The sequence below is a fragment of the Pogoniulus pusillus genome, chromosome 27 (assembly GCF_015220805.1).
Source record: "Pogoniulus pusillus isolate bPogPus1 chromosome 27, bPogPus1.pri, whole genome shotgun sequence".
Taxonomy (NCBI): Eukaryota; Metazoa; Chordata; class Aves; order Piciformes; family Lybiidae; genus Pogoniulus; species Pogoniulus pusillus.
The window spans coordinates 7,366,716-7,378,935 of NC_087290.1; the positions used below are offsets into that span (position 1 = coordinate 7,366,716).

General features: G+C 54.3%; 1 protein-coding gene across 1 annotated transcript in view; it reads left to right on the forward strand.

Annotated features, from left to right (window-relative positions):
• Positions 1-576: 576 nt before the first annotated feature.
• HIP1 (huntingtin interacting protein 1) overlaps positions 577-12,220 on the forward strand; it is a 50,636-nt gene continuing 38,992 nt past the window's right edge. The window contains exon 1 of the mRNA XM_064166150.1: positions 577-778. Within this exon, the coding sequence (XP_064022220.1) occupies positions 662-778 (117 nt within the window). The 5' untranslated portion in view covers positions 577-661. The remainder of the gene's footprint in view (positions 779-12,220) is intronic.

Sequence of the window (12,220 nt, forward strand, 5' to 3'; positions counted from 1 at the left end):
CAGCTGAGGCTGCAGCTTAAAGCCTTTTGGCACTGGGTCCTTCGAGACCCCAGCGAAACGCTTAGCCTCGGAGCAGGGCGGGCACAACAAAGCCCTTCCTATCTGGGACCGCGGTTCGACCGGCTCCGTAACCCGCCCTGAGCCCCCACCCCAGCCGCCCAGTTCCCCATCCCCACCAGGGGGCGCCACGGCGCGCACAGGCGAGGCGCGGGGCGTGGCAGCGGGGTGTGATTAGCAGGGCATAGGCCAATCAGCAGAGGACGATTAGACGGAGGCGTGACCACGATGCTGAGGTAGGCGGTGCTGAGAGAGAGTGGGCCCTGGGGGCGGGGCATTCGCGGAGGGGCGGGATATGGAGTTAACTGGCGTCCGGCCGGACCAGTAAGCTTGGCAGCTGTCATGTGAGCTGGCCGTCTAAGCCGGCAGGGAGTCTGTCTCTGCGGGGACCCATCTCGAATGGCAGTGCGAATAGCCAATGAGAGTGTGGGGGCGGGGCGGGAGAAGTTAATGGCTTATAGGCGGAGTCAGGGAGGCGTGTCCACGCGTGAGTGGCAGGTGGGCGGGCCAATGGCGCTAGGTCCAGCAAACACCGGCGCCGGAGCGCAGCGGTGGCGAGAGCGAGGCGCGGCGGGGCTGGAGTGGTGGCGGGAGCGGCGGGACCATGGACCGCGTCAGCAGCTCCATGAAGCAGGTGTCCAACCCGCTGCCCAAGGTGCTGAGCCGGCGGGCGGGCGGCGGCGGCCTGGAGGCGGAGCGGGAGAGCTTCGAGCGTGCCCAGGTACGGGGCGGGGCCTCGGGGCGGGTCTGGCCCGCAGGTGCTGCCGTGCGCGGTAGGGGCCGGGGCCGGGGCCGTGCGGGCGGGCGGGGCTTGGGCGGGAGGTGGAGCCGTCCAGGTGAGTTCTGGCGGGAGAGGGTGTGCCGAGGCGTCCGATTGGCTGCTGTTGCACGAGTGGGCGGGGCTTGTTCTGTGGCTGGAGCTCATGCGAGGTGGGCGGGGCTGGCTCAGGTGAGATGGGTTGGCTCCAGTGGGCAGGGCAGCGCTGATAGGTGGAACCCGTGTGAGGGGGTGGGGACTTTCCTGGCTCCACCCTACCCGGGGGCAGTAGGTGGCTATGGCGGGAAAGGTTTGGGGTCCACATGAGGTTCTCATGCGGCTTGCCTGGGCCCCCTCCAGGCTGTGGCTTGAGCCTTTCCTCTGCAGGGCAGTGAGACAGGAGCCTGGTGGGCAGCACACCTGGGTGCCCAGTCCTCTCCTGCCACGGCCATCCCAGCTGGGGCCACTGCCAAGGGACTGGGGAATCGCTTTGGCCTTGGTCACAGGGCTGGTGGCAAAGACGTCTCTAGCTGGAGGACACTGGCTGGCTGTCTTGGATTTGCTGATGGGATTTGGCCTCAACTCCAGCCAGAGCTGGGCATTGTGCCTAGGCCAGTGCTGTCTCCACCCTGGGCTCCATCTTGCTTCCTTTTCTCAGAGGCACCCTCAGAACAAGTCAGCCTCTGCCTCTGTTGGCTGAAAGGGACGTGACATGGCTCTGTGGCAGGGGAGATCTGTCACCTCGTTGGGTGCAACCCCCCAGGGACCTCCCATGCCGCTTGGGGACATCTGGCATGCGGGTGGCGTTTGGAAGGAGGAAGCACTCTGTTGAAAAACAGACGTAGTTTGTTCCTCAGCAGCATCTAGAATGTCTGGATGGGACCTTTCAGCCTTTCACCTGTGTTTTCAGTGACAGTCCCATGTTCTGTGCAGAGAGGAAGGTGCTGGCAGTTTGTGAGGCAGCAGTGGTGCTTTGTGAGAAGGAATTGCTGATTTGGGGAAAGGAAACAGCCAAGATAAGCCACAGAGAGAGTGAAGATGGGTGGATGGTGGCAGGAGGAGCTGGGGACAGCTCTCCTCTGTTCTGTGTCCCAGGATGGAAACTAAAGGCGAAGTGATACTGTCCTGACCCACTAAGGGAGAGGAAGAGAAACAGGCAGAAAGGCAGAGGTGGTGACCAGGAGGATCAGCTTCTCTGGGAGAAGTGCAAGGGGGAACAAGGACCTGAGTGAGACCAGAGTGGGAACAGCACGTGGGTGGCGGCAGGGTGATGAAAATGAAGGCCAAGGATGAGCTCTGAGGGGGTTTTATGCAGAAAGGGAAACCTTAGGATTTAAGGTTGATTATGTACAGGGAGTCTTCTTACCTCCCTTGCTCAGGTTACTCCCACAATCAATTATTTACAGCGCTGAAGGTAGAACCTGCATTAGTTTGCACAAGCAATTGCTTGGCTCCTCCTTTGTATCAGCCAGCCACCCCATGGGACCCCTGTAGCTCCAATGTGCTTCCTGAGAGCCCCTGCTCCCCAGGAAGGGCACAACTGGAGAGGAGAGGGCAGCAAGGTCAGCTGGAGGGGCAGCACAGGTGGCACCCGGCACAGTGAGCCTCACGCTGCTCGCTGAGTTTGATCTTCCTTGCCCAACTTGCAGGCAAATGACCAGCCTGTGTTTGTAGAAGCTCAGTCTTTGCCTGGCTCTTTTGTTCTCTCTGTTCAGCTCCCTGCAATTTCCTTTCTCTTTTTTTTTTTTTTTTTTTTTTTGCATAATTCTCATTTTCTTTCCAGTTTAGGGAACTTGCCAGGCACCCTTCAGATCTTCCACACATTGGTCAAACTTCTTCTTTCTGAGGTTTTTTAATAGAAATTGTGGGTTGAAGGTTCTGTTCTTGGAGGTTTTTTTGTTTTAAGTTGCTTAAGAAAAGTTTCATCTGCTCAATGGTTTTTAAAATAAAGATTCCCCCCCATTTCTGCATGTACAGGCTCATTCCCTCCTCAGCTCCAAACCTGCTTGTCTGGGCTGGAAGAACCCAAAGAGCTAGAAAGTGTGACCAAATGGGCCTTTGATGAGCCTGAGTGACACCTGCTGGGGTTTAGCATCACCCAATTTATGTAGTCTGAGACTCAATTTGGATAAACAAGAGCAGCCTGCAAAGGTCTGGTGGTGGTGGTGGGACACCCCAGCAGTGGGGAGGTCTGGTGGTGGTGGTGGTGGGACACCCCAGCAGTGGGGAGGTCTGGTGGTGGTGGTGGTGGGACACCTCAGCAGTGGGGAGGTCTGGTGGTGGTGGTGGTGGGATATTCTGGTGTTTGGCTGCTTTTTGGGTGGTGGTGGTGTGCTCTGGGAGAGGGACATTCACATGCTGATGGACAACTCTGGCGGTGGGATGCTTTCGTGGTGGTTGTGACATTGCACCATGGTTCTGCTCTGGCAAGATCTGTTGGCATGGGGATAGCTGGGAATAAATTTCCTGATGGCCTCTTTCCTTCTCCCATGGTTGGACAAGTGTCTCAGTTTTCCTAGTGATGCAAATGGGAGAAACCTGAGGACTTGCTGTAACAGGATGTCCCTGCCACTGTGCTGCCCACATCCTTGCTGTCTGCTGGGCAAGAGCTGCTCAGTGAGGACCACAGAGATTAAGCTGCCTTGTTTGGACACACACCCAAGGGCTCCCCTTACCTTTTCCCATCAATGCTGATAGTTTTCATGGGAAGGTGAGCAATAGAGACACCAGATCCTGCAGATCACAGGATGTCAGGGGTTGGAAGGCACCCAAAGAGATCATCGAGTCCAACCCCCTTGGCCAGAGCAGGACCATACAATTTAGCTCAGGTCACAGAGGAACACACCCAGGCAGGCCTTGAAAGTCTCCAGAGAAGAAGACTCCACAGCCTCTCTGGGCAGCCTGTGCCAGTGCTCTGGGACCCTTACAGTAAAGAAGTTCTCCCTTGTGTTGAGGTGGAACCTTCTGTGCTGCAGCTTCCATCCATTGTTCCTTGTCCTATCCCAGGGAGCAGTGAGCAGAGCCTGTCCCCCCCCTCCTGACCCCCATCTCTCATATATTTCTTCCCTCAGCCTCTCCTCATCAGGCAGTGCTCCAGTCCCCTAATCATCCTCATAGCCTCCACTGGACCCTCTCCAGCAGATTCCTGTACCTCTTAAACTGGGGAGCCCAAAACTGAATGCAGTACTCAAGATGAGGTCTCACCAGGGCAGGATAGAGGTAGGGTAGAGTAGAATTCTGCTGCCCTGCAGGCATGCACAGGATGCATCACTGCCATGGAAGGGACAGGTGTTGCAATGACTGTCTCCTTTTGCTGCTATTTCACTTGCTGTGGTTCAACACTGCTCATTGCCTCAACCTCAGCAGAGTAAATCATTGGAAAGACCAAAGATCATCAAGGGAGGAGGAAAAAAACCACCCAAATGAAAGTGCTGCCATGTGTTGAGATGCATGGATTTCTCATGGTACCTGAGTCTGGCAGCCATGCTCCCTGCAAGTTCTCCTGGGCATGCACATTCTCCTGGCATGCCTGGTGTCAGAGCTCTGCAGGGGAGGTCTGACAACCTCCTCTTTTAGGTTGCTGCGTTGGGATCTTTCCTCCTTAGGTCTCCCTCCCCTCGTCCTCACTGCAGTGGTCCTTCAGTGGAGGTCATTGTGTCATGATGGTGCCAAGGAGCAAATCTTGTTCTGAACTGACTCACTTGGCTGGTTTGGCAAAGACCAACCAGAGTGGAATAAGCCAAGGTCTTGCAGTTGAAAACAGAGTCAGAAGGACACTGAATTTCTGGGGGGCATTGAGGATACACATGGGAGTGAATTGCCAAGCTGTGCTGCTTCTTCACTCATGTTTCAGATTGTCAGGGGGGATTTATCTTCATTCCCAGCAGGGATGTGGCAAACAAGGCCACTGTGGTGGAGGTGGTGCCAACTGGTGCCTGGAAAGCTGAATGTGTGGCAAGGTCTCCTTCCTGACCTAGCATGAATCCACTCAGCTGCTCCTGCACCAACCCCTTCCCTCTTTTTGGAACCAAGCACTGGAGAGGGACAAATGGAGGAAGTGTCCTTGGAGTCCCAGCAGGATGTGTGCTGAGCTCAGGTCCTCCTTCCTGCCCCCATGGCTTAGCAGCATATTATCACTGCATATTGTCTTCTGGGCTGCAAAGACCACAGCACAACTCTGCTGTGTTTACCCTCATCCTCAGTGTCATTCTGATGCCCCAACCATGCCTCATCATGAAGATGGGCTGCCAGTTCTGGTGGTGGTGCTGTGTCCAGTGACAAGCACATCCACACAGCACTGGGGGAGAAGGTGCCTGGGGTTGTGCAGGAGGACAGAACCTTCATGCTTCTCCCCCCAGAGCTCTGCTGGGGCTTTGTGCCAGGAGGTGTGGTGCTGCCTTGTACCAAGGCTTCGTGCCCACCAGGATCCCTGTGTGCTTGTCCACTGTGGACAGTCCTGTGGGTGATCTGCCCTGGTAGTGGTGTGTTGGAAGAAGACCCTTCTTGTTTACAGATCTTCCAGATAGTATCAAACCCCCTTGCACTTCATCTTCTTTGACTGTTTTGTGTTTGGTTGGGTGGGTTTTTCATCCTGAGAAAGCCTCTGAATAGCAAAGAGAACCACGAGAACCATGGACTCCTTGGGTTGCCCATGGCCACCACCTTCTCTTGCACGTGTGCATGCTGTGTCCTCAGGACTGTGTCTTGCTGCTGTACCAGCACTAAAAGCAATTTATGACTCAGAAATTACCCTGGAAAGACATATTTGCAGCAGAAGGTGATTGCTGATGTGTCTGCATCACTGCTCCTATCATAAGAGGTCCCTGACATGGTGTCAAACCCTACAGCTCCAGGCTTCCCAGCAGGGAGATGCAGCACACTGAAGGCAGCCGATGCTTCATCTGCTCAGAAAGGTTTTTAAGGTCCCCACCATGCTTTCACAGGGGCTGGAAAGCTGTTTTCTTTCCTGCTGTGCTCCTGGAAGAGCCTTCTCTAAAGCCAGGCATGTAGAGACCATGCAGAAGGAGAAAAAGCCTCTCGGGCACAAAATGATGTCAGCCCCAATGAGATTGCTGGGGTTTTTATTCCCTTCCCCCAGCATTGGTTAGCAAATCCTTTTGATGCAGGAACCAAGGTTTTTCACAGCCAAAGGCAGGTTGGAAGCAGCTTGGTGCCCATCCTGGTCCCTGCCTTGGGCTGTGCCACCTTCGGGCATTGTCGCAGCCCAAGGAATGCTGTTAATGTGATTAATCCTTTTTGCCTCCTCGTTTACATGATTGGGAATATGGCACCACCTCTGCCATCACAGCAGCCCCTGTGGGTTTCAGACCAGACCCAGCTCAGGACAACTTGCAGTCAGCAGAGGAAATACCATTTTACTACTGAAAAAAAAAAACCAACAACCCAATTTTTGTGGTTCAGATGCTGCAGCCACCAGCAGCTTTGCCAAGAACTTCAGCTCTTACACAGGAAATGAGGCTCCTTTCAAAGCACCAGAGTGGGGCTATATATATATAGCCTCTCCAAAAAAGATATTTAAAGAAACATATTGACACTAGCAAGAACAGGAAAAAATAGCTCCTGGCTGCGGGGAGCGAGGGCTGAAGGCAGCTGAGCCTCTCCTGGGGGAGTAGGTGATAGAGGGGACTAATTCATGGCTCTTTCATCTCCAGGAAAATGAGCTCCTGTGCTCTGTGAACCCCTCTGTGCTTTAGGTCTCCTGTCTTCTAATGGGAATTAGAGGTGCTTGGGGTTGAATATAGCTTCAGCAGTGAAGTAATGACTCATCTCATCTCTTTTCAGCAAGTCCCCTCTTAGGAACTTATTCCCATCCCCAAGGAAATAAAATAGTTTGTCTTTCACTGGATTAGGGGCTGCTTTTCTCTTTACTGCAATCTGGGATGGAGGGGGTTGGTGATGGTTTGGTTTTTCTTCTTTTTCTTCATATATGCAGAACTATTTAATGTGTGATGGGCTGCAGAAGCAGCTGAGCCTCGGGAGGATAAATAGGTTTGGTGCTGGAAGTGGAGAGACCTCTGCTACTGGCTCCAGGGGGCAAGCTCCAGACAGGAATGTGATCCTTTTGGACCACCAAGTGACATGGAGGGAGTGAGCTTGCCCCAAATCACTCCAGAGGCTGAATGGGAAGGTGAAGATGTTGGGGCACATTGCTGCCCCAAAAAAAAACCCTTGGCACCTGGCTCAGCACTTGCTGCCCTGATGGTTGCAAGAGGCTCTTTAAAATCTGGTCACTGCAACACAGAGGGGAGCCAGGGTGGTTGTAATTTGGTGGCCCTGCAGTTAGGAGAGGGTTCACCACCAAGGGTATCCCTAAGGAGCACAAAGGGTCTTGTCCTCTGAAATTCAGCACAACTCTCCAAAGCTGGGGAGAAGCAGCCAGGCAGGAAGGTTATTTTTACCAAACTCCCCATCAGAGGACTCTGGAGTGAGTGTGGTACATCTGCCAACGCTGGCAGTGACCCTCGAGTCCAGGGAAGGGCAGGGAGGATGTGGGTGCCTGTCACAAGGAGGGGGTGACTTGTGTCAGCTTTGTTCTTCCACGGGCGAAAAACCCTCTGGACAGACCACAATGAAGGGTCTGAAGCTGCAGGAGGGACAATTTTGGCTGAAAATCGAGAAACCAAGAATGGAGAGGAGATGCCCATTGCAACTCGCAGGGTATCATCCCATGGGTGCATCGTGAGGCCAGACTGAGCATTGCCTGCTCTAGCACCATCCAGCTCTGAGGCACGAGCCTCAGCACCCAAGTGAAGAGTACTGATGAATATTTCATGAAGAGTATTGATGATTGTGTTTAAAAGCACATCATCAGCACACAGCAGGCAGTGCTGCGAGGGCTGGTGAGGACTGCTCCAGGGCAGGCAGGAGGGCTGGCTTCATGGGCAGCCTTGTGGCACGGGGTGCAGAGAATCAGCTTAAAACCTCGCTGTCCTTAAAGGGCATTTGGTCCTGCTCCACCATCCCCCAAGGCTGACCCACGCTGGGACAGCTAGGAGATAGGGCCAGCAAGCAGAAGGTCTCAGAGCAGCACAAGGGCTGGAGGAAGGGCCAAATCCTGGCCTTCATCTCTGCCTCCAGCTTGGCTGCTTTGTTTTGCACAGTCACCAAGTGAGAAGACTTCCTGGGGACAGGCTGTTCCCCGGGTGGCAGCAGAAGCCAGCAGCGCAGCTGGGAGTTTAGCCCGGATGTGCGAGTCCCTGCCCACGGCCAGGCTGATTACACATTGTTTGCTGTTCCCTGCTAATTGCCGGGGAAGCTGCTTGATCCCTGGTCCACATGCAGAAGGTGAAGTTCCTTGCTCAAAGGCATATGGAGACATATGCATCAGCAATGGTGTGGTCAGCAGGAGCAGGGAGGTCATTCTGCCCCTGTACTCTGCACTGCTTAGACCACACCTTGAGTACTGGGTTCAGTTCTGGGCCCCCCAGTTTAGGAGGGACATTGAGATGCTTGAGTGTGTCCAGAGAAGGGCGACGAGGCTGGGGAGAGGCCTTGAGCACAGCCCTACGAGGAGAGGCTGAGGGAGCTGGGATTGGTTAGCCTGGAGAAGAGGAGGCTCAGGGGTGACCTTATTGCTGTCTACAGCTACCTGAGGGGTGGTTGTGGCCAGGGGGAGGTTGCTCTCTTCTCTCAGGTGGCCAGCACCAGAACGAGAGGACACAGCCTCAGGCTGCACCAGGGGAAATTTAGGCTGGAGGTGAGGAGAAAGTTCTTCCCTGAGAGAGTCATTGGACACTGGAATGGGCTGCCCGGGGAGGTGGTGGAGTCGCTGTCCCTGGGGCAGTTCAAGGCAAGGTTGGACGTGGCACTTGGTGCCATGGTCTGGCCTTGAGCTCTGTGGTAAAGGGTTGGACTTGATGATCTGTGAGGTCTCTTCCAACCCTGATAATACTGTGATACTGTGATACATGTAATATTTTGTCATGGAGTCACAGGATGGGTTTGGTTGGAGATGACTTTCAAAGATCATCCAGTTCCAACCCCCTGCCATGGACAGGGACATCTCCCGCTAGACCAGGTTGCTCAAAGCCTCATCCAACCTGGCCTTGAGCAATTCCAGGAATGGGGCATCCACAGTTTCCCTGAGCAGCTTGCACTAGTGTCTCACCACCCTCAGGGTACAGCATTCCTTCTCTAAGTCCAGCCTAACCCCACCCTCATTCAGGTGAGCGCACAGAGCTGTCTCCTGGAAGCACACAATTTTAGTCCCTTCTTTGATGGGACATTTCAGCAGCTTGACAAGTCTCACATCCATGTGGTGTAGGTTGGTGATGGTCGTGGTTGGTGTTGCACCACGAGGCTGGGTTTGATCTTGTGACTACTGCAGGATGTGGCCCTGTCCCTGGCTTCCAACATCTTCAGAGATGCTCCCAGATGGTCCCGGCCCCCTGCAGGCTGTGAGGTGGTCATGTTCATCAGTATCTTGGAGCCTCTACCCTTCCGTGGGGCTTGGTGCATGCTTGCTGATGGCTTCCTGTCCTGCCCTCACCAGCTGTGCTGCTTTGGTGGCTGGACAAGCAGACTCCATTGCATTCTCTGTTCCCACCAGCACAGAAAGCATCAGCATGGTGGCTGCAAAAGCTGTGTTAGTGAGCACCAGAGCTCAGTGAGGGAGCTTCATGCAGCTCATAATGAGGTGACCAGGCTGGTTTTGTGGCTTCATCATGAAACTTGGGGTGTGAGGTTGGCTTGAGTTGCCCAGATGTCTGCCATCCTTTCAGACTTGAGGTGAAGATTCTTCCCCTCTTGGCTGTTAAGTAAACTAGCAAAACTCTGCTAAGCAGGCTTGCAGAGCAGACTGCTGAAGCTGTGGGTACTTTATCCCAGGGCTCTCCCAGTTTTCCATGCTGTTTTTACCTAGCCTGACTGGTAGCCAGCTTGCTGTAATTGCTGTGAATCCCAATTTAACAGCATCAGCCTATGTCCTTCCTGGCTGACTCTTCAGGTCCTGCTGCCTCAGATGCCCCAGCAGAGGCAGTTGGCAGCTGGGTTTCTGATCCTCAGGTGTCTCCCATGCTCTGGTGTTCACCACTCAGCTTCCCACTGTGCTCACCACTTTGCCAAGCATCTAGCAGCAGAGCCCCTTGGCCGAGGAGGATGCAGCCAATGTTTACCATGCAGGAAGGGGTCACACTGCAGCAAACAAAGGGACCCTTTGGGAGAAGAGGCTTCTCTCAGCAGGGCCAGGCTGCAAGCTCCCTCTTTATTGTTACCATTTGTCTCTTTTGTGGCACACAAGCAGCTCAGTGCTCTCTGGAGAGTCTGCAGCATCGCTTTTCATTTTGCTTAGCAGGTGCTGCCTGGAAAGTTGTGTTTCCCAGTTGTGTCCACAAGGAACTGAACAGGAGAACAGGGATCTGTAGGCACAAATAGGGTGGTAAAGTGTTTGTGCTAGGACATAAGGGACACCCAGAAATTGTCCCTCTTCCTCCTGAGAAAACAGATGATGGGTTGAATGCTGAGACCTGGACACTGGAATGGGCTGCCCGGGGAGGTGGTGGAGTCGCCGTCCCTGGGGCACTTCAAGGCAAGGTTGGACGTGGCACTTGGTGCCATGGTCTGGCCTTGAGCTCTGTGGTAAAGGGTTGGACCTGATGATCTGTGAGGTCTCTTCCAACCCTGATGATACTGTGATACTGTGATACCTCAGTAGGAGTCTTCATTGACCTGGTGATGTGTCCCCTGAGATAACAGCTTCCACCAAGCAGTGCTCCTCTGGGATCGGGTGTCTGGACATGGGAAGGCTCTGGATATGGTTGCAAAGAGCAATTTGTGTCTTCTACACAAGCAAGATGTGGCCCTCAGGTCCCCAACCTGCCGCTGGTGAAGGTCACTGCTCGTGGACTAGATGCAGGCTCTACAAGCCACTGACTCAAGTGCCCCTCAGCATTGCTGCGTCTGGGGGGGCTTGGCACCAGGTCACACTGCTGCTGGCCCTTGCTGGCCAGTGTGTGGGCATTGTGGTTGTCCCTTTCCTCCTGAGCCACTTACTGCATGCACTGTGCATGCTGCCTGTAGTTGCCCCTTTAGAGACACCAGTCCCCTTGTGGGGCACCTTGTGGGAAACCAGTCCAGCTCCACAAGCCTCAGGGCTGCTCACAATGACAGTCACTGATTAGTGATGCGTGAAGATGTTCCAAGGTCTTAGGGCAGTGCTGAAATGGAGGCAGTGCAGGACTCTGCCTTCTGTGTCCACGATCTTCTGGCTGCACCAGGAGTGATGAAGTAAGTCAGTGAGGTCATTGAAGAAGTCATCTCTTCTGGTGGAACCGTTCCCAGACCATGACCTGGTGGAGACCTTGTGTTTCCCCAGCCAGAGAGGTGTTGTGCACTTCACAGACGGGAATGAAATGTTCCCAGAGTCAGCAAGGTTTGCTGTGGAGGTAAATACTTGTCTGGAGAGGGCAGAGGAAGGCATTTCTGAGTTTGCTGGGTTACAAAATCCCTTCTCTTACCTGGAACTTCTGTGGTCCATGCTTTCCTGCTGGGGCATGCAGAGTGGGTGTCAGGCAAGGCTTTTAACTCTTCTAGCAGCTTGGCTGGGAAAAGGGAGCTACATTTTGATGCAGTTCATTCCTCTCTGTAGTCCCAGGACACAGCTCTGCTCACCATGGTACAGGGCAGAGATGTCCCTGGAAGTGTCTGTGCCTGCCCATTAAGCACAGAGCATCTCCTTGCTTCAGTGACCCAGGATTGTGCTGGCTGGAGGGTCACACGCAACAGGGCTCGGAGCTGGACCTTCGCTGTTCCTCTTTGCACAGGGTGGGAGAGGTGGTAGGATGACTCGGGTCACAACGCAGCCCGTGTCTTGGTGGGTGGCATCCAGCCTGGAGTTTCTGCTGTGCCCCACAACCCACCCTCACAGGATCACACAGGATCACAGGATGTCAGGGGTTGGAAGGTCCAACCCCTTGGCCAGAGCAGGACCATACAATCTAGCACAGAACACATCCAGACAGGCCTTGAAAGTCTCCAAAGAAGGAGACTCCACAACCTCTCTGGGCAGCCTGTCACAGTGCTTTGTCACCCTTACAGTAAAGAAGTTCCCCCTTGTGTTGAGGTGGAACCTCCTGTACTGCAGCTTACACCCATTGCTCCTTGTTCTATCCCAGGGAGCAGTGAGCAGAGCCTGTCCCCCCCCTCCTGACCCCCAGCCCTTGGATGTTTATAAACATTTATTAACTCCCCTCTCAGCCTTCTCCAGGCTAAACAGCCCCAGGTCCCTCAGCCTCTCCTCACCAGGCAGTGCTCCAGTCCCTTAATCATCCTTGTAGCCCTCTGCTGGACCTTCTCCAGCAGACCCTCCTTGTGAGCATCTCAGACATTAGCTGAGGAGCTGGGTTGAGCAAAGACCATCTCCTGGCTTCACCTCTGTCCTGGTGAGAT